The sequence below is a fragment of the Arachis ipaensis genome, chromosome B03, assembly GCF_000816755.2.
Source record: "Arachis ipaensis cultivar K30076 chromosome B03, Araip1.1, whole genome shotgun sequence".
NCBI classification, from domain to species: domain Eukaryota; kingdom Viridiplantae; phylum Streptophyta; class Magnoliopsida; order Fabales; family Fabaceae; genus Arachis; species Arachis ipaensis.
Genome location: NC_029787.2, coordinates 126,300,969 through 126,322,396, shown reverse-complemented (window position 1 = coordinate 126,322,396; position 21,428 = coordinate 126,300,969). Strand labels below are relative to the sequence as shown.

Below are 21,428 nucleotides of genomic sequence, written 5' to 3'. Positions count from 1 at the left end.
ATTCATTCTAAACTAATAAATATTATTAGGTAATTTTATTATAATAGAATATTTTGCATAATTTTAGTAATTAAAAAAAATAAGAAAGAATTGTATAGTTTAATTTAAGTGATTTCTATTACGAATAAGCTATGACTTATTATTAATTTGAACTCCTTATTTTGTAAACTAATCTAGTAAGAGTAATCAAATTAGTTTTATTAACATTTGGAGTTAAGTTAATTAATACTATTGTGTAATTTTATAATTGATATTTCGTATAATTCGAAATTAAAATTTAGTAATGGAAGTATTATATAATTTTATTTAAGAAATTTCTATTATAAATAAATTATGATTTATTTTATTAAATTGAGCTCTTAAAGATTAATTTATTAGATTTGATTAAATTAATTTTTATAAATAGTTTAAGTTTAAGTTAATTAATGTTTATGTATAATTTTTATTGTAATTAGTTATTTTATATAAATTAGAATTAAAGTTACAGCAATAGAAAAATAATAGAAGGTCATATAATTTAATTTAGGTAATTGATATTTCGAGTTTAACCATATTTTATAAAATGTGATTAGTATGTTTACTTTATAATTTAAATTAAAAATAATTATTTGAGCTTGTTAATAGTTTGATAGATAAAATTATGTGTTTCAGAAATTAATTTTTTATAGCATTATATTTGAATCCTAAATTATTATTCTATCTCGAATATTTTATAAAATTGTTATATTACTCATATATATTTTACCCTAACCCTAAATTCCCAAATAAAACCCTAATTCCCAATTCGATTTCAATTAAAACACAACACACACACACATACGTTCAGAAAGAAAAGAAACAGGGGCTTGAAGGGGAAACGGAGAACAGAGAGGGCTCAAGGGAGAAGAAGGAAGAGAGGAGGAGGGATGTCACTGGGACTGCTGTAGTCGCCGTCGTTGTCGTCGCATAGAGAGGCGGCCGAAGCTGTCACACGAGAGAAGGGGAGATATTGTCCGCGTCGGTCTATTTCCACCACTGTCAATCCATTGCCGCTGTTGCTAGGGCTAGGGGAGAACGTCGCGTTCTGTTCTGTCGCCATTGAGGGAGTCGCCACCGCTGTGCTCTGGCCGTTGTTGCTATCCCAAGTGAGAGGAAGAGAAGCGATGAGACGCACGAGAAGCACCAGAGGCAGAGAACCAGAAACACGACAAGGAGGAGAAGGATGAGATCCGTCCTCGCGCCATCCTGCTCCGCCGTCACCGCTGCTGTTGATTAGGGTCAAAACTGTTGCGGTTGCATCGTGTTCCCATCAATAGAGCCGTCGTGGGAATCGCTGCTTTGATTCCAATTCCTCTGTTCTTGAATTCGTAAGCTTTAATCCTTGCTTTGCTTCCATCTTGTTCCTTAGTCTTTTTCTGTTATGAGTAAGGAAAACCTATGTCTTTGTTCAATACTACTGCTATGTCTTTTCTGTCTGTTGATGAAACTATCATAGTTGATATTATCGATAATAATAAATAACTGTTAGAGTTGATGTTGCTGCTGCTAGTTCGGTTCGAGTCTATTGCTGCTACGAATTAAAATAAAAGAGGGGTTTGCTCCGTTTAATTATCGAATTTCGGCTAATCGAGGTAGGGAGTTAGCGAAGAAGACAGGGGAAGAAAGGAGAGGAACGAGGGAGAAGAGGAGAGCGAGGGACCCAGGTTGTCACCGTCGAACCCGCCAACCGCGTCGCCGTTGTTCGTCCTCATCACTGCCAGAGACGTCGCTAGGGAGCTCGCGCAAGTTGAACGTGCTGTCTTCCCGCACCATCGCTGCCACCGTCGAGCCTTGTCGTCGTCACGCAAGACGCCACCACTGCCGTTAATCGAAGCCGCCGCTCGCAAAGCCAAACCGCTGTGGAGCCTGAAGCCGAAGGGGGTTGTTACCACTGCTGTTCCTAGGGCACGTTGCTGCTGCTGTTGGGTTCGTCGCAGGGAGGAATCCGAGCAAGGAAAGGAAGAAGGTGGCGATAGAGACCTCCGCTGCTGCTGCTGTTACTATCGGTGTTCCGGAGCTCGCGGTTACTGTCGTTGTTGGTGATGAACCAGGTTGTGTCCTTGCTGCTGATTGATTGTAGTGAGAGACGTTGTAGCCACCACTTTTCATTTTGGTAAGTTCATGGGTAAGACCGCCTTGATTCTTCTCTGTGCCATTTTATTTAGGCAGTTAGTGTTGATCCGTTTAATTTACCAGAGTCATTATTGTCATTGCTCGGTGCCGCTGCCCTTAGTTAGAACTACTGAATGTTGTTGCTGCGGGATTACGTTGAAATTGTCTATGATGCTGTGAATTCAAAATTAGCGGGCTTATCGTGGTTAATTCGTGTGAGTTCAGCTAATCGAGGTAGGGGGTTTAACTTAAACGATTTTAATTTAAGAATGCCCATAAAGTTTATTGAGTAATTGCAAATAGTTTTAATTGTTGTGATTAGTTGATTGGCTATATGGATGTTGAATTGTGGCTGGGGATTGATTGAATTTGTGGATTTTGTGAAGTTGATTGATTGTGTGAATTGTGAATTGTTGATGAGTGATTGCTGAGAACTCTGGGTTTGATGGATTATATTGAATTTGTTACTGTTGAGCTGGTTATTTCTTTATTGTAATGGTGGTGGACTTGGTGATTGATTGGAATTGAGTTTAGAGAATATTTGAAGGATTGAATCTTAAAATGTTGAAGACGCAATATGAAGCTGCGAGTGATTTGTGGGTTTTCTTTATGGTTTTAATTACTTTCATAGAGTCCCTTCGCTTGTCCCTTGAGATTTTATTTTACATAGAGGGGTAGGTTTGGTATATTGTATTTGAGTTTCATTTGGTTTCTTCTGTATAAGAACTATTATTAATAATATTTATGTGATTATTTTTTGTTGGAAATCTTTGAAACATGACTTTAATGAATAAAAACAAAATTTTTTGGCATTTTCTTAAAACTGAAACGCGAACTCGATACAAAGGCTCCATAATTAAGTAGTTAATACTAGAAAAGGTTATGTAATGTTCTTTCTAGCAGAAATACCTTGACTTAAGCAAGGTATTTTGCTGGACGGGACGTTACAATATGGTATCAGAGCAGTCCTTCCTGTAGAGCCTTGGGAGTGGACTTACTATGCTTCATTGCATTATTATTATTATTATTGTTGTTGTTGTTGTTAAAGTCAAATAATCTATTGCAATATCTGCCATCTCTAATTTTTGTTAAACTCTTGGTGTAATGGTGCTATAGAGTTGAGAATTTGAAAGAAAAGAAATGGGGATGAAGAAGAGTGAAAAAGACAGCAAAAAAGTGATGGAAAATAAGAAGAATGAGAAGAAAGATGTTGGCAGTGCTGCCAGCAATGCAACCATAGAAAATGACAGCGTTTTTGCTTCTTGCTCCTTCTCTAGCCTTGGCCTTCGCCCTTCCTTATGCGATGAACTGCGTGGTATTTCCACTCTTGCTCTCCCGCTTTCTTTGATTTTTATTTCTTTCATAAATTTTCATTCCTAGCGTCACAGAAGCATGCCTGGTTAGAATTGAGCTTAAGAGTAACCTACAATTTTCCCTTTTTTTTGTTCCAAATGGGAAAAGAGTTTATATGTTTTTTGTTGATAGAAAAATTGGGATTCGAGGTTCCAACTCTGGTGCAAGCTCAAGCCATTCCTGTTATTCTCGCTGGCCGTCATGCGTATCCTTTTTTCCTTCTCTCTGGATTTAGAAATCTTCCTTCATCTTCTTTTCTTTAGCACATGCTATATCTTCTTATTTCTGGGTTCCTTAATGATAAAATTTTAGACTTATTAATGCTGCCACAGGCACAGGGAAGACAGTTGCCTACTTAGCTCCACTTATTCATCACTTGCAGAATTATGATACTTGCATACAACGCTCTGATGGAACATTTGGTAAGTCTTTTTTTGATACCTATTTGTTCAATTTCTCTCCATTTATTTGTCACAGACAGATAACAATTATGCATGCTTGTTACTGTGTATCATGTCATATTGCCCTGGATTTGAGTATACTGCTATAGCTTGAAATAATGCTTTCAAATGAGAAAAGGTGAACATAGAAAGTTTCTCGACAAGCAAGTTTTATGGGATAAGATTAGACCTTCTAGCATCTATTTTGTATAAAGCTCATAATATAAGTCTTTTCCTCCCAGACATGTTGAGAGATTTTAAAGCTACACTACATCGATAGCTCTCCTTTGGATTGTTTTTGCTCTTATATGGAGGATCTCTTACGCTCCATCTTGTAAATATTCTTCTATCTGTCTCAATGATATTCTTCGTGATATATATCTTGCTCGTAAGTTTTTGATACTTCACTGAATATAGAGTTTTTGCCCCCCCTCCCCCCCTGCCTTTTCCTCACCAATAATGTGTTGTTTGTTACTACTATTGAGGAGCACATATGTGAAGTTTAATGATAATGCATCATCTAAAAGTTGTGTTAATTTTTTTTATGGGAATATTGTACTGACCGTTTGTTTTCCCCTTTTTGTAACACAAATTAATATTGCATTTCTTTCTTTAATTTAGTCTGAATCAGTTACAGATTTAATTGATTTGTTGGAAATAGCGTTGGTTCTTGTACCGACGCGTGAGCTATGTTTGCAGGTTTATGAAATTCTTCAAAAGCTATTGCATCGATTCCATTGGATTGTTCCCGGGTATGTTATGGGTGGTGAAAATAGATCAAAGGAGAAAGCTAGGCTACGCAAAGGTAGAAATCAAGTATATTTATCAATAACATTTTTAATAGGGAAAAAAAGAACAGCATTCCTATTATCTTTTCATATTTAAGGTTTTGTCCCTTTTTAATTTTTTTCTTTTGTTCATGCGATGGAATTATCAAACTGATAGCAACAACATTATGAAATAAAATATGCTTTAGCTTGTTAGAGGAACAAGGTTGGACATTCACTGTACCTGGTCAAATTTGTAACCTGTGGTTATTATTATAGGCATATCAATTCTTATAGCAACACCTGGGCGCCTTTTAGATCATTTGAAGAATACATCATCATTCTTGTACACAAAATTGCGCTGGATAATTTTTGATGAAGCTGATAGGTATGGCTTGCATCTATTGATGTTATAGAAATTATCATGTGTTGGCATAGTAAATGTGATAATGATTCTGCATATAGTTTTTTTATTTTTGCCAAGTAATTTTTTTTAAAAGGGTTAGCTGGATGTATGGTTTTCTGCAGGATTTTGGAATTAGGATTTGGACAAGATATACAGGAAATACTACATCTTTTGGGTTCAAGGAAAGCAGCAAATGATAACAAGGAGAGTACAGTTCCAAGAAACTCTGAATTTCAAAGGCAGAATTTGCTTTTTTCTGCCACCTTAAATGAGAAAGTGAACCATCTTGCTAAAATAAGTTTACACAATCCAGTGATGATTGGTCTTGAGGGTAAAACAAGAAAACCAATATCAACAATTGAAAGCATTAATCCTTCAGAGTCTGATGAAGAAGACGAAGTCAAGTATTCCAGTAAAATACCAACAATTGTAGATTATAAAATCCCCACACAGTTAATTCAGAGATACGTGAGAGGTATGTGATAATTAGTTTCTTTTTTATCTTTCCTTCACTGCATTTCGCGGTTAATATTCTCAAGATGCTAAGTACCTAATTGGAATACAATTTTGCTAAGCAGTGCCTTGTGGTTCTCGGCTTGCTGTTCTTCTTTCAATTCTAAAGCATCTTTTTGAAAGAGACACTTCACAAAAGGTTAGGCGTCACTTGCTCTAAAGATACTTTCCTTATCTATATTATATGTAGGATGTTGGAGTTAGAAGATTTTTAACTCTCCGCATTCTCTCTTTCTTTTAGTAGCTGTATTTCTTATCATTGGCAAATATTGACATGACCGTGAACAATTTAATATTTCTGGTGTACTTATGAAGAATTATGTGATGGGGACAACAAAAGCTTGTCGATATCCCTTGAAAACAGTTGACAAATGGAAGGCATTATTTTTTATTTATACGACTGGAACTTATATTTGGCATGCATCGATCCTTAACTTTATTTTTCCCTTGCCGATTGAACATGCTGTTATTCAAATATTATGCTTTAAGATTCACATAATTGACCTAGTGATTTTACAGGTTGTGGTATTCTTTTCGACATGTGATGCGGTAGACTTTCACCATTCGCTACTAAGTGAGTTCCACTTCTCGACTGATCCTCAAACAAAAGAAAGGGTCATACAGATGTTTCTTGGATGCCAAACTTTTCGATTGCATGGTAATATGGAACATGAAGACCGGAGATCTACTTTTCAGGCTTTTAAAACTGAGAAATCTGCTTTGCTTTTGTCCACTGATGTTTCTGCTAGAGGCCTGGATTTTCCTAAGGTTCGATGCATCATACAGTATGATTCTCCTGGGGAAGCTACTGAATATGTGCACAGGTATGTATACCTATTTTTTGTTTTGGCTTCTTTTACCATGTTTTTAGGGGTGGTTATGTGGAAGGCATTTTTTTTTATTTTAATTTTAGTTTTTTATGCTAATTGCAGTCCAAACAAACCTCCCCGGATCATTTTATATCGATTGTATAATTTTATTTTATTTGATCTTTTATTTATAAAACAAGTGATCTCCGAGCTTCAATTAGTTAGATCAATGCTGTTAATGGAGAACTTTGTCACTCGTAAATATTCAGGGGCTAACAGCTATGCCACTCTAGCATCTTAAGAATGTCTTATCCATTCCATGAGGGATTTTAAAATCAATTAATATTATGAATAACTAAATGATTGTCATATCATTGTATCCAAATTTGCTGCAATAAATAGCCCTAGAAGGACTCACTTTGAAAATGAAAACATACATAATGTAATATCTATCAGGAAGTGGAATTTGTTTCATGGATATCTCTTCTAGATTCAAAAGGATCCTCCCATGCTGTCTTTTATGTTATGTTAAAGTCTTAAAGCATGATGTTAAGACTATGATTTGTGATCCTTGATGAATTCATGATGCAGAGTTGGTAGAACTGCTCGTCTGGGTGAAAGGGGAGAGTCCTTGTTATTTCTGCAACCAGTTGAAATAGATTATTTACAGGACTTGGAGAAACATGGTGTTTCACTAGCAGAGTATCCTCTTCTCAAAGTGTTGGATAATTTTACATTACACGGACATAACAAACAAGTAAAGAAGTCTATTTTCATTGACTTGCATCCTTGGGTCCTTTGTCTCCAGAAGGCACTCGAGTCATTCATCATTTCCAAGGTGATACACTGCTGATCTTTCTGAATTCTGGTTTAATATAGATACTCCATTTCCATCTAACTGAATGATACATGAGAAACCTGTATTTTAACATGTTAATCCTATTTTGATTTGGAAAAATGTGCCCAAATTTAACTCTAGAGCCATTATTGTTGTTTGGCTTAGAGCTTTTACAACAATGAAACATTTGGAGTTGCTAGTGTTGGTTTTATGCATATGCTAAGCAAGAGGACTTATGAACTGCTGACGATCTAAATTAATGCCAGATAGGTTTGAGTTAAAGGAAATGGAGGGTCTTGACAGGGAAATGGGTCATGGTTGTCAAAATCACATGTCAACTCATAATGTTCTATGATTTCTGCTAGGCTCTTCAATCCTAATCACAGCCACCAACTTAGTTTGGTGGAATTGATAAGGGAACTTTTTGAAGTGGTGGGATTGGATGATCCCTGCTGCTGTTGAGTCATTGTTTATGGTGGCAGATTCTGGAGAAAAATCTAACCTACTCCAAAACGATTAGACTTAGATAACGGTAACTACAAACCACTCTTCATCTATTTCCCCATATTTATGTCTCTTCCCGAATCTCTGCATTGGCCTTGTTTCCCTTTGATCATCGTTTGTGCTGAATGCCACCAAAAAGGGCCTTTGTGCTGCATCTTAGTTGTTCATGTGAGGTGAGCTGCTCTAGGTAGGATGTTTGATCATTCACTATGCCGCGTTTACCTAGGTGGTTATACATCTAATGTATTCACAGAGGTTAAATTAGACTTGCAGGTTGATCTTATGACTTGTAACAGTAAACATCAATAAAGTTGTACTCTTCATATGTCAACTTGTCAAGTATACAAATACTATTTCTCTCGAAATTGAGCCATTGAAATCATGTTACATCTAATAACGAAGAGGGATGATAATTTCCAAAACGCAATCATCCTTGTTCCTCATGATTTCACTGACAATTTTTGTTTACAAATACGATTCTATATAGAGATCTTAGTTTCTGTGTATCATAAGCTAACTGTTGTGTTGTCATTTTTTCAGCCCAAGATGGATGAACTTGCTAGGAAGGGATTTTGCTCTTGGGTCCGTGCTTACACAGCACATCGTGGTGAGCTGAAAAGAATATTTATGATCAAGAAACTTCACTTGGGGCACGTGGCCAAAAGCTTTGCGTTGAAACAACAACCATCCTTAGTTGGACAATCCTTCCAAAAGCAAAATAAGAAGAGAAAGAGATTTGAGAAAAAAAATGGGCTATCGAAAAAGAGAAAAGTTGCTAGAGTGACTTAGGCCCAGTTTTGATAAATAATTTAAATAAGTTCTTTTTAAGGAGTTTTATTAATAGCAGCTTATAAATAAGTTATTTTGTGTTTGGATTTTTAGTTATAAAAGTACTTATTTTAAAGTTATAGCGTTTGGATAAATAACTCAAAAAATAATTTTTTTTACAGAAGAGAATGAATATTAAAATAACGATGATAACAAATACTTTCCAATATTGAATGTTGATTTTACATAACCTAATCACTAATATTGTGTATGATATGGTAGGTGAAAATAAAAAATAAATATAAAATGTATGTTAATGTATATTTTGTTGTTTTTTATTTTTTTTTACTCTTATTAGAATTTCTTTCTCTTTTATTGAAGTAAAAAACTTGCTATAATTAACTATGAAAATGATAGCAAGCTATAAAATCACATGTGAAAAAAAATAAAATTAAAACTGAAATTTATACCACAGTTAAATACAAAATAATAAAAATAAAGTGATAAAATGATAAAAAAAATAATTAAAACTGAAATTTATACCACAGTTAAATACAAAATAATAAAAATAAAGTGATAAAATGATAAAAAAAAATACTTAGAAGGAATATATAGGTTGTTCAGAAGCAATGAAGATGATGAGGTTTGAAACATTGTGTGAGAATGATGGTGGAAGGCCAGTGCTTTCAGTAGGCCTTGCGTGAAAATGGTGGTGAATGGTCAGTATTTTTCTGAGTCAAGAAGGAAAGTATATTTTTTTTTTGTTTTGAAATTAAATTTTTTTTAAGGAAGTGGTAAAATGACTTATCAAAAAGTAAAGAAGTCATATATTTCTACTTTTTCAAAAAGCTGTAAATTAACTTTTCAAAAAGTTAAAAGCTTTTTTTAAATTGGTGCCAAACACAACTATGACAATGGCTGATGGAGTTTTGATGAAGCAAATGATAATGAAAATGACAACTATAGATGGATACCGATATACTTAGTCACGCGAATCTGGATCATTATCCCCTAAAGCCATAGTATTCGATACAAAGCATGCTTGATGCTTGGTACTTTCGATGTGTATCATTTAACTTGTATTATATAAAATACGGTAATTATGTAATTCAACTCATAGTATTGCAGGAAAGTTTGAAAGGTGATGAAATGTGTTCTTTTATTGGATCAATTTGGGATAAATTCCAAGAACTCAACAAGAATGAGACTGATCATGTGGAGTATAACTGCTTTCTGAAAATGTAAGATATATAGGATTAAGTACTATTTTAGTTTCTAATATTGAGATCGAAATCTAATGTTTCAAATGGATTTAATGTTATCCTACCATTAAATTTGATTCGAATAATTAACAAAAAAAGTTTACATTAGTAATTATTGATGGGTCAATTTTATTTCTGTATTGAAATCAAATGTTATATTAGTTTTTAAATGTTAATTTTTTTATGTTAAGTTTAATTGTGGGATAATATTGAAACCGTTTACAACTTTTTTAGATTGAAATAAGACATTTACAATATTATGGACTAAATAAAAATCTAACTCATATTGGGACTAAAATAATACTTTATCCATATATATATTTTCTCATACTAATACCTTGTCTTAGATTATTTGGGATTTGGACATTTGTTATTTGGTGTCCGAAAATTTTTTGGCCAAAAAATTTTGATATGAAAATACTTTTGTAGTTATGCCCCAAGATAGGATCGGAGGGTGTTATGTCTGAGTGTAGTGGTCTTGGCCTTCTCATTTATCGCCAAAAGACTTAATATAATTTTTTGTTTGAATTCAACTTATTTGACATAGAGTGAGATGTTTTTTTTAAATTGTAAAATCCTTTTTTTGCTAATTACAAAGATGATTTTTAGGTGTTTTTTTTTTAATTGTAAATTTTTTTTTCTAATAACAAGATGCTTTTTAGGTGTTTTTTTTTTTTAAATTAAAAACGCAACTTTTTAGTTGCAAAAAGTTAGAAGAAAGTATTTTTCGCAAAAGTGACTATGCACAACGATTTGCAAAAAAAGAGAAACACTCTTTAGCAGATTAATTTGACAATTTTAGTTTCTAGTTGTATGTGAAATAGTAATAATATAATATTATTTGTAACTAAAGTTGACTATTTTATAGTAAAAATTTTTTTTTCTTTCTATATAAAATAAATAATCCAAATTTGTATTATTTATTATTTAATAGTTGAATTTTATTTAGTTCATTATACTTTAAAATAATAAGATTATCTTTTTATTATAAACATAACAAACAAAAATGAAAAAATGAAAATTTGTTGACCTTAAAAGTAAAAAGAAAAGAATATATATACACACTGTAACACCCTAACGTTTAACACGTCATGATCGTACCAAAAGTAGGGAGTTACTAACCTGTTCTCCTTATTTATTATTTAATATTGAGCCTTTAGGTCAATATCGCGTTTCAGTTTATAAGAAAATACCAGAAAATTTTTTGTAGTAATTAAAATCACACAATTATTAATAGTAATAAATGCTATACAAATGAATTTAATATAAAACTCAAATACAATACCTATCCCTCTGGATAAAATAAAACTTAAAGCAACAAGGGCGAGGGAACTCTATAAAAATAACAGGAATCACAAGTAAAACTACTAGTCGTCTGCATCTTCTAACTGAATCTTCGAACCTGTGTCACTGAAAGGGTGGAAGATTTTGGGGTGAGAACAAACCACACGTTCTCAGTAGGGAATGGGAATGTCGTAAAAGTAATGAATTTAATGCAAATAATTAACTTACTTAGTAAAACTATTTTGTTAACCCTTTGGAAATACTTTTATTTCTACTTTAGATAAATAATTACTTTTCTTTAAATTTATAAACTCAAAACAAATTTTAAATATAAAACTAGTCACATTTTCTGTCTCTCAGCCACATAGTTAATCCTCAGTCAAATGTCAACTCGTAATCACTTTAATACACTCACAAACAAATACTCACAAACAAATAGTGCAAGCAAGAGATTCAATTCAATGTACAAGCAAGTCACAACAAGACAAACAATACAATCACAAAGTAATAAAACAGGCAAGCGCAATCAAATGCAAATGCGCAATCAATATGATGCATGTCTATCCCTAACACAGGCCATGAGCTCATGTGTCGGTTGCCTACCCGCTCCCAACATTATCCGGGCACAAGTCCCATATATGGTTTTCCAGATGCATCAGTGTGCTTATAAGTCGTACGGCCAGGCCGCATCAGTGTGACTTTAAGTCGTACGGCTAGGCCGCATCAGTGTGACTTTCCAAATCAATAAGCGTACATCTGAAAAACAGTTCTCAGTGTGTGGGCGTCCCCACTTTACATTTGGCACTAAGGCCCAAACAATGTCACATCTGCTCTCCTGTGGCAGACACTTTATTAATTAATATATTCTTTAAATCCTTGTTCTCTGCTCTCTTGTGGCAGAGATTCATTTTCTTAATAAACCGAGCTCAAATCTTTACTTAAAACAAAATCTCTCCTTAAAAGATTGGGTTTAAAACATTATATTTTTCTTAATAAATCAAACTTTAAAATAGAATAAATCTTTTCTTAACTAAATATATTTTAAATAATTTAATTTTCCAAAACCAAATCTTTTAAAATAACTTTTCAAATAAAACCTCAGATTTTATAAAATTTCGGCGGCATTTTCTCTAAAATTCGAACTAAACCACCCTTACGGGTTCCCTATTCCTCAACAATCACATTTTTACAACCTCAATCCAAACTTAATTCGACCAATTAAACTCTCATAACAACCAAACCAGTCACATTCACAGCAATAATCCATACTCAATATCATTACTATTATATATATATTTGCAATTATCCAATTAACTTTGTAGGCATTCTAAATTAAAAACTTAACTTTAAAAACAAACTCCCTACCTCCGTATGAAATTAAAATCAACGAAAATTCTAGAAAAACTTTTTGACTGAGCTGCTGAAGAGGAAAGCGTCAGAAATCATCTGTGCCTCCTAAAAATCTAGTTAGCCGAACTCAAGAGGAAGAAGAGCTACGTCACCGTCAGCCTCCATCGAACAAAAATGATGCCAATATGTAGAAGAGAAGAATACGAACACTTTTATCGAATTAAATTTTTTATTGGATTTACGGATTTCAAGAAATCAAGGCCGGAAGATCAAAGGAGCTTCGGTTCTCTTTCTTTCTCTCTCGGTCAATTTTCTTTCTCTTATTCCCTCATATTAATTCGGTGATACAAAGAAGCAAATGAAGTAAAGATGATTAATGAATACAATGATATGAATATGTGTCATGATTTTATATATATAAGTTTACATGCAAGCCACGTTTGCTTTCTTTATCTTTACTTTTTTAATCCTCAACTCCCTTAAGGCTTCGGCCAAGGGATAATAATAATAATAATAATAATAATAATAATAATAATAATAATTATTATTATTATTATTATTATTATATAAAATTATAAAAAAATTAATTTATTTAGAATGAAAGTAATGTGATTAACTATAATTTACTTAGATATGATTAAAAAATAATTGAATACTATGTACAGTAAAAAATTGATATTATTGAAGGATAAAATTAAAATTTATATCTATGTATCGTTTTTGTCCCCAACATTTCCGTCCTATTTAAATCCCTAAGGTTTCAAAATCATCTCAATTTTGTTCCACCGTCAATCCTGTTAACGGATCCCTTAACGGTAGGATAACATTGAATCAATTTTAAAACGTTAAGGACTTATATATAACGATTGAAACGTTAGAGATAACTTTGGAACTTATCTCAAACGTCGAAGATAAAAACGATACTTTTCTCTATAAAAAAATTACTTAGACACGTCATATTCTAATTCACCAATTATTTCACATATAATTTTAAAAAATAAAAACAACCAAAATTGTTTCTGTTTTGATATGACTTGATGAGATATCTTACTTTCGTATATTTAACAAATATGTATCTGATATAAATTAAAAATATAAAGTAACATGTCTTTAAGCATTTAACTTATTTTGTTGATGTGTAACCTACTAAAAACGTAAAAAATTGTATACTATTATCTACAAATTCACATATTTAAATGTTTCAAGTATTAAAGGTCCGCCGCTAGTCAATGAGTTGCTGCATACATAAGAGAAAATTCAAACTCTCGACACTTGCTTAAACGGACAAATGACTGACCATTCGACCAACCCAAGTTGGTTTGTTCATGGAACAATTATATTTGCAAGCTTTTTTATATTGAGTATGAAAATAATTCTTTGTATATAATCACTCCAACTTATAAGTTAATAACCTGAACTTACTCGAGTTCAACCCTTATCATTTAATATATAAATTCAAATTAATACTCAAATTCGACTTACAAGTTCATAAATCCGGTTTACTAAACTATTAATGAGTTAAACTTGAATCGACATGTGAGCCGACTCTGGTGGTCCGGCCCTATCCAGAGCTTGGTGGTACTCATCAACGAAACTAAGTATATTTGGGCTTTTACGTGAAGCCTATGTCTCTCTTAATATATTTTAATATTCATCTATTTTCTAAACAAAAAAAAAAACAAAAAATAATATTCATCTATTTTTTTTGTCTCTATTCCTCTTCAGAGCTAAAATCCACTATCTAAACAAGGAAAACTATTTAGATATTACAAACAGTTCACACCCAATTACAACAAACAATTATCATATACAACATTAGACCTGCTAAGTGCTAACAGCACTCAGTTCATCCATGTATCTACATGAGTACTTGAAAAGTCAAATTCAGACAACTCAAACTACAAAGGACAATAAATATTAGCATTAAAGAGGCAAATGTAAGTGGATAAGTGCATTAAAGAGCAGTTGTTAGCATGCAAATCAGAATCAGAAGAAAAATGAATCGATGTTCACCTTCCGAACCTGTCTGGGATTGCTTGCATTTTGCATTTGTTTCTATATTCCTTCAAATATACATACACATATATATATATAGCCTCCTGCAGCTGAAGACAGTTAAGTAAAACGAAACAGGTTCAGAAAAGAATTTTGAAACTCTAAGCACAACACATAGAAGTCCTTTGCTTTGCAAGTAACTCCCTTAGTGTCTTTATCATCTTTGGATCGGAACTTATATAGTCCTGGAAGGACTTCTTCAACTCCTGCAGCAACCTTCTATCATCATTGCCAGGGTATTGATTTAACATCTTGGTGAAGAAATTCTTCCAGAGCGCAACGTTCCAGTAACTATTTGATTCGACAAGCAAATTAAGGGTGCTTCAAATGTAGAATCATGTTTCCAAATTGACTTCACCAACATTACAGTGAATCACATGACTAAAGATAAACAAAAAGTAAATGGACATATACCGTTTAAAGCGTTGTTTGGGAAGATACATGTAGCCTCCATCAGATGATTCTTCTTTGGCAATCTCCATATAGCAATTATGCAACATCATATGGACAACAACGCAAAGGCCGTATGCGTCTACCTGTTGGTAAGTGATGGAGAAGAACAACTTCAAAGACAGTAAATCATGAAGTTAATTACATTTGTAGTGTAGTTTTAAGAAGTGGTTTGCCTGAAATTTCCATGGCTTATCCTCTTGCATCTCAATGCAGCGAAATCCAGAAGTTCCGCAATCACCCTTAAATACTATGTCATCTGGAAAGAGATCCAGAACAATCCCTCTTCCCCAGTCTACAAGGCAAAGACCCTATGGATAGAACAACTTTCAACAACAGAAAGTACTAAAACCAGAAACGGTTTAGTTGTATCATCATCTGGAGAAAAACTGACCTGATCACACCAAGGACCACTTCGAACCAACTAATGGTAACGAAGGAGAAGCTTAATTTTACCTAGCATAGCGAATAAGCAGATTATCAGGCTTGAAATCACCATGAATCAAGCCAACATCATGCAAAGTTTCAACCATGTGTAACATTTCTATCGTGTAATAAATACATAAAACTTCTTCCATGGGTTTCCCTTGGACCGCATATCTGTTTATGACATCCTGCATAGTATGTTCATCTTGAATTAACACTATATAACATTGAACAAGATAATAAGGGATATCAGTAGAAATAACTGACCTGTAGCGTTCCATGAGCTAAATAGTCACAGATGAGTATGCTACAGTCTGCATACAGATGAATTCTCTGAGCCAAACCATAGCTTGACCTCTGATATAGTTAGATATCAGACAATTCAGTATATGTGGATGTTTATAGAAAAGGCAGGTTGATGGTATAAATATTGAATTTGATATTGATATTAATATCACATACTTCTCTGCCAGTGATCCGCATATCAAGCTGACGATACATGTAAAATTCCCAAGGGAAAGCTGGCTTTTGTATCTAACATTTAAGGTTCAAAGTACAATCAAATGAGACAAATATCACATTTTAAGAGGAAATGATTCTGAAAGACCATCAGCACCTTTAGCGCAACAACATCATTTGGATCACTGTTGACAAAGGCCTTGTATACTTGAGCAAAACCACCTTGTCCAGCGCAACCTTTGATATGGTACTTCCTCCCGCCTTTGGATATCATGATACGGACCATCAAGAGAATGAATGAAGCCAGTAAAGAAAAAGAATAAAGACTATGAAACTATATGAAATACACTGATATGATCATGTTGTGGTGTCTTACAAGAGATGAACACTAACTGCTGTTGATAATAGGAAAAACCCTTGTCCTAGACAAATAAGGAAATGATGATGTAATAATAGAAAGAACCAAAACTACTCCTAAGATTTTTTATTGAGATCCAAAAAGATATACACTCTTTATTTCTAACAATAGATAAATCTAGTTTTGTAGAAACTATCTGCAACAACATTGTCTTTGGAAGACAAGCTAACAACTCTGGGGAGACATCATAAACTAAGATTCAATGGAAATTTCGTTGCAGGGTCAATTTTTAGCACATATCATGAACTCACAATTTTTTAGCATCTCCTATGAAATTTATGGTATTAATTTATATATGATACAACTGTTCCTATTCCGTCAGAAATACAAGAAGATAAAGCAACTAAATTCATATATAAATGAATTCTTCAGAGTGATCATAAAGCTAGGAGCAGTCAGACAATTACGTCCCAATGATGAAGACAAGAGTAAGGATATGAATATTACCTATCTCTATAACTTTGTTCCTTGATGCATTCTTCAAAGTAGATAAGGCCACTTTTCCTGTATAAGATTTAGTGCTCAAGTGATACCCCTGAAATGCATTTATACAAGCATAAAGCACCTGAATCCTTGTCAGTTGCAGTAAATCAAACATGTATATAACAAAGCATATAAATATCTCACATAAAATTTTTTAATTGTAGGATTTATCTTCTTCATCAGGTCTTCCAAAATGGAGGAATCCCATGGATTAATGCCAATGTTTCCCAACTCTGTGGATCCCTTATAATCAATCTGAAATTAAAAAATAAAATGAAATATATACAAAAGAATTCTTAAACTGTAAACGCAGTCAGTGTTAGTAAATCTCAATTCAGGAAACACAACATTGAGGAAATATGTCAATGTGAGAAATAAAATAAATAAATAATGTGTTTTGCAAAGGCAGTGTTTGATTCATCTACTACTTGAACAAACCTTTGGCTAATTGGGAAGCAATAAATTGCCTACCAACGATCACAAAGCACAAAGCCTATTCAATAAAAGAGTACAAGGAAGTTGGTGTTTTCTCTATTTTTATTTATCTTTCCTTTCCTACTAGTTTGGCTCATTTTGCCTAAAGGACTAACTTTTTTGTGAATAGGCATACCCTCTGCCTTTCAGCAGCCTTCCAAATTTCAGATATTCTCTGGTGACATAATGCCTGTGCCTTCTTCAACCACTCAATTGGCTCTGCATTCCTATTGAACATTGACCCAAATAACTAAAATTACAGTCAAGGCACCCCAACTTGAAATATCAAAACAACCAAGTATTGAAGATTCGACTTAACACAGCACTGACCTGGAAATACCAAGGTGATAGATTGTGAGGGCATCATGGAGCCTCCCTTTCAACTCAAATAAACTGCAATAAACCATCGATAAAACCGTTTTCATAAACCACTAACACTAACATAAACCATTATCATAAACCATTAACAAAAACCACTAACATAAACCACTATTATAAACCGCTGTCATCAACCACTATCATAAAACACTATCAAAAAAACAATATCAGAAACCACTAACCTCGTCGTTGATCACCCCGGCGATATGAGCAACTTCATCCAAACGATACAGTATCCCCGGATCGTCCCCCATCGCCTGAATATGTCGCTCCAGTCTTTGTCGGCCCGATTCTTGGTCGTTTTCTCTGGAATTTTGTGGGGTATGAGAATGTAAAAGTGATTCGAATGACCTTGGTTCGAACTCCTTATATAGGCGAAACCCTTGTAATTCGAATCAACTCGATTCGAATTACCTAATGAAACGAAAAATGAGTAATTCGAATCAATATGACTATGTGTCACGTGTTCCATGTAATTCGAATTGATATAATTCGAACTATGATAGTGTAATTCGATGGAACTTGATTCGAATTACTTACAAGCAGTGCCATGCATGATTCGACATAGGTCGATTCGAATTACGTTGAAGTGAAGTTCGAATTTTATTGATTCGAATTACATAATAATTCCCTTTGGTTGATACCTGAACGAGAATCTCATTTGGCTGATTTGGGTAATTATACTCTCCCTTTTGCTTATAACCGTTTTTTACCCGCTGATTTTAGTAGATAATTTTAGTGTAAAATAGTATTTTTATATAGTAAAATCATGTCGCACAGACGCACACCACATATTTAGGCCAGCAACCAATTTTTTAAAAAATAGAAACCATTAAAATCACAATGCCAATAAAGGTTTGGCTAGTTTTCATAAGCGGTATTATTTATAAAAATGTGTCATGGGGACGGGCTCTAGAATATGTTCTTAGACCATCTCCAGTAGGGAACTCATCCCAGTTGCTGTTTATGGCCCACCTGTCATAAAAAGTAATTTCACATCAGCTTTTACGTCATAAACAATAAATAGGAACTCAAAGCATCTCTCTCTTCTCCATTAGGAGGAACTAACTTTAGTCCCTATTGTGATCCCACTTAATTAATTAATTAAAATACTTAAAATTAATATAATTATTTTTTTTCAATAATATTATTTAAATTTATAAATTTAAAAATAATTCATTATTAAAAGATATTAATATTAAATAAATTCATATATAATAATAATACACAATATATAATTCGAGATTATACTAATTTATAGTTTTGTGTTTACAACTGCTAATTTTAATAATATCATTAGCATTTTAAATTTTTACCTTGATCTTTGTGCGGGAACTCACTCCTTCTCTCCTCCAATGGTTAGAGTTCCTATATGTTAGAAAAAAGTCAAAAAGGAACTCACCATTGGAGGTGCTCTTAATATATATATGCAGAGACATATGGAGAGATTTTTTTTTATTTGTTTATTTATTTTGAGGTTCATCAGTTCCAATTCCAAGACAGCATCTATTATTATCGAAAAAAGAACAACGTCTAAGGGTAACGTAGGAGCTGAGTGAGCTTGCCAACCCCGAAAGTGGATGGAGGAAAAGAACACAGAAAGATTGGGGGGACAGGCCAACATTCCCCATAAGATAATATTCGATATTTAAATGGATAAAGTCGGAAAGCAAATGTATAAAGGTAATTAGCCATTATTTGAAACGCATAACACAGAAAATGACATCCCAAGTTCCCAACAAAACTCATAGGCAAAAACAATGGAGCAGATAAATTACTTCTTGATATTGCCACGCTCCACTACAAGTATGTTTGGCTTAAAAATAGTAAGTCATGATACCATCTAATTTTATAATAATAATAATAATGATGATGATGTTCAGAGATGCCATTTTTATTTGGAAACTTTGGATGCCTCATTTTGTTCCTGCCACACAGTGGTAATTAAGAAATAAATTCAATTTTCTTTTCTCTTTGTTATTTGTTTGTGCATTTAGCAAATGTAATGCAAGGATATAGGAGTGGAAGTAGGTCGGGTTTATGGGTTATCTATCGGAAGTTCATGGTTAGGTTTATTTTAGGTTTGATTTGGTTTAATTTGTTTTATTAAATAAGTTAAGTTTTGATTTTTTGTAAAGTCTATTAGTTAAAAAAAGTTAAATAATAAGCTTTAAAAAAATCCTACAAAATTTGTTGAATCGGCTCGTTAAAATATTTTTTTATAAAAATAAATTATTCTTATTTTAGATTTTTAAGTTTCAACTTTTTCTTAAAAAAGTTTTTGGATTGTAAATATAGTTATGATACGTGATTAATGATTGATATTTAAACAAATTATGCTTTACAAATTTTTGAGTTATAATTAACGAAACAGACTTTTTAAATAGGTTCGTAGGTTTGCGGGCTTTAACCAGGCCAGACTCGACCCTAGAAAAAAGTCTATGAGAGATAACAAACCTAGATTTGAGTTAGGGGTATCCATGGATTGGATCCAATCCGCATTATCCATGGTGTTTATTCGAATCCGATCCGAAAATTGCGGATATGAATCCGATCCGCACACTAATAGAATCGGATTGCGGATTTTATGTAGGTATCCGCATATCCGCGTATTCGCAAAAATAAAAAAAAATAAATATTCTTTTTATGTTTTATTTTTTTTTTATTTGTTTATTTATTTTGAGGTTCATCAGTTCCAATTCCAAGACAGCATCTATTATTATCGAAAAAAGAACAACGTCTAAGGGTAACGTAGGAGCTGAGTGAGCTTGCCAACCCCGAAAGTGGATGGAGGAAAAGAACACAGAAAGATTGGGGGGACAGGCCAACATTCCCCATAAGATAATATTCGATATTTAAATGGATAAAGTCGGAAAGCAAATGTATAAAGGTAATTAGCCATTATTTGAAACGCATAACACAGAAAATGACATCCCAAGTTCCCAACAAAACTCATAGGCAAAAACAATGGAGCAGATAAATTACTTCTTGATATTGCCACGCTCCACTACAAGTATGTTTGGCTTAAAAATAGTAAGTCATGATACCATCTAATTTTATAATAATAATAATAATGATGATGATGTTCAGAGATGCCATTTTTATTTGGAAACTTTGGATGCCTCATTTTGTTCCTGCCACACAGTGGTAATTAAGAAATAAATTCAATTTTCTTTTCTCTTTGTTATTTGTTTGTGCATTTAGCAAATGTAATGCAAGGATATAGGAGTGGAAGTAGGTCGGGTTTATGGGTTATCTATCGGAAGTTCATGGTTAGGTTTATTTTAGGTTTGATTTGGTTTAATTTGTTTTATTAAATAAGTTAAGTTTTGATTTTTTGTAAAGTCTATTAGTTAAAAAAAGTTAAATAATAAGCTTTAAAAAAATCCTACAAAATTTGTTGAATCGGCTCGTTAAAATATTTTTTTATAAAAATAAATTATTCTTATTTTAGATTTTTAAGTTTCAACTTTTTCTTAAAAAAGTTTTTGGATTGTAAATATAGTTATGATACGTGATTAATGATTGATATTTAAACAAATTATGCTTTACAAATTTTTGAGTTATAATTAACGAAACAGACTTTTTAAATAGGTTCGTAGGTTTGCGGGCTTTAACCAGGCCAGACTCGACCCTAGAAAAAAGTCTATGAGAGATAACAAACCTAGATTTGAGTTAGGGGTATCCATGGATTGGATCCAATCCGCATTATCCATGGTGTTTATTCGAATCCGATCCGAAAATTGCGGATATGAATCCGATCCGCACACTAATAGAATCGGATTGCGGATTTTATGTAGGTATCCGCATATCCGCGTATTCGCAAAAATAAAAAAAAATAAATATTCTTTTTATGTTTTA

At 33.1% G+C, this 21,428-nt stretch overlaps 2 protein-coding genes and 1 long non-coding RNA gene across 10 annotated transcripts in view; 1 reads left to right on the top strand and 2 right to left on the bottom strand.

Moving 5' to 3' along the window:
• LOC107631913 (DEAD-box ATP-dependent RNA helicase 17) overlaps positions 1-8,660 on the top strand; it is a 22,582-nt gene extending 13,922 nt beyond the window's left edge. The window contains exons 2-14 of one of the 8 annotated variants that reach the window (XR_002359890.1): positions 1,623-2,131; positions 2,215-2,364; positions 3,247-3,445; positions 3,592-3,688; positions 3,796-3,905; positions 4,585-4,728; positions 4,970-5,078; positions 5,219-5,571; positions 5,675-5,748; positions 6,129-6,433; positions 7,010-7,256; positions 7,622-7,788; positions 8,301-8,606. Coding sequence is in view for 7 of the 8 variants with exons in the window: in XM_021119697.1 (XP_020975356.1) it covers positions 3,271-3,445; positions 3,592-3,688; positions 3,796-3,905; positions 4,585-4,728; positions 4,970-5,078; positions 5,219-5,571; positions 5,675-5,748; positions 6,129-6,433; positions 7,010-7,256; positions 8,301-8,549 (1,863 nt within the window). In the remaining variant the exon portion in view is untranslated. Of the gene's footprint in view, positions 1-1,622; positions 2,132-2,214; positions 2,365-3,246; positions 3,446-3,591; positions 3,689-3,795; positions 3,906-4,584; positions 4,729-4,969; positions 5,079-5,218; positions 5,572-5,674; positions 5,749-6,128; positions 6,434-7,009; positions 7,257-7,621; positions 7,789-8,300 lie in introns of those variants that run through there. The other 7 variants (XM_021119697.1, XM_016335502.2, XM_021119698.1 and 4 more) reach the window with 7 other exon arrangements.
• On the bottom strand, positions 11,001-12,806 carry LOC110270406. The gene is made up of 2 exons (XR_002359896.1): positions 12,440-12,806; positions 11,001-11,200 (listed from the first exon to the last, which is right to left on the bottom strand). It is a non-coding gene; the product is annotated as an uncharacterized LOC110270406 (long non-coding RNA).
• On the bottom strand, positions 14,137-17,507 carry LOC107631915 (mitotic checkpoint serine/threonine-protein kinase BUB1). The gene is given in 10 exon segments (XM_016335504.2): positions 14,137-14,770; positions 14,894-15,015; positions 15,106-15,240; positions 15,334-15,543; positions 15,623-15,712; positions 15,818-15,889; positions 15,972-16,075; positions 16,680-16,767; positions 16,860-16,970; positions 17,326-17,507. Coding segments are annotated over 10 exon segments (1,224 nt in total). The 5' UTR covers positions 17,428-17,507; the 3' UTR covers positions 14,137-14,580.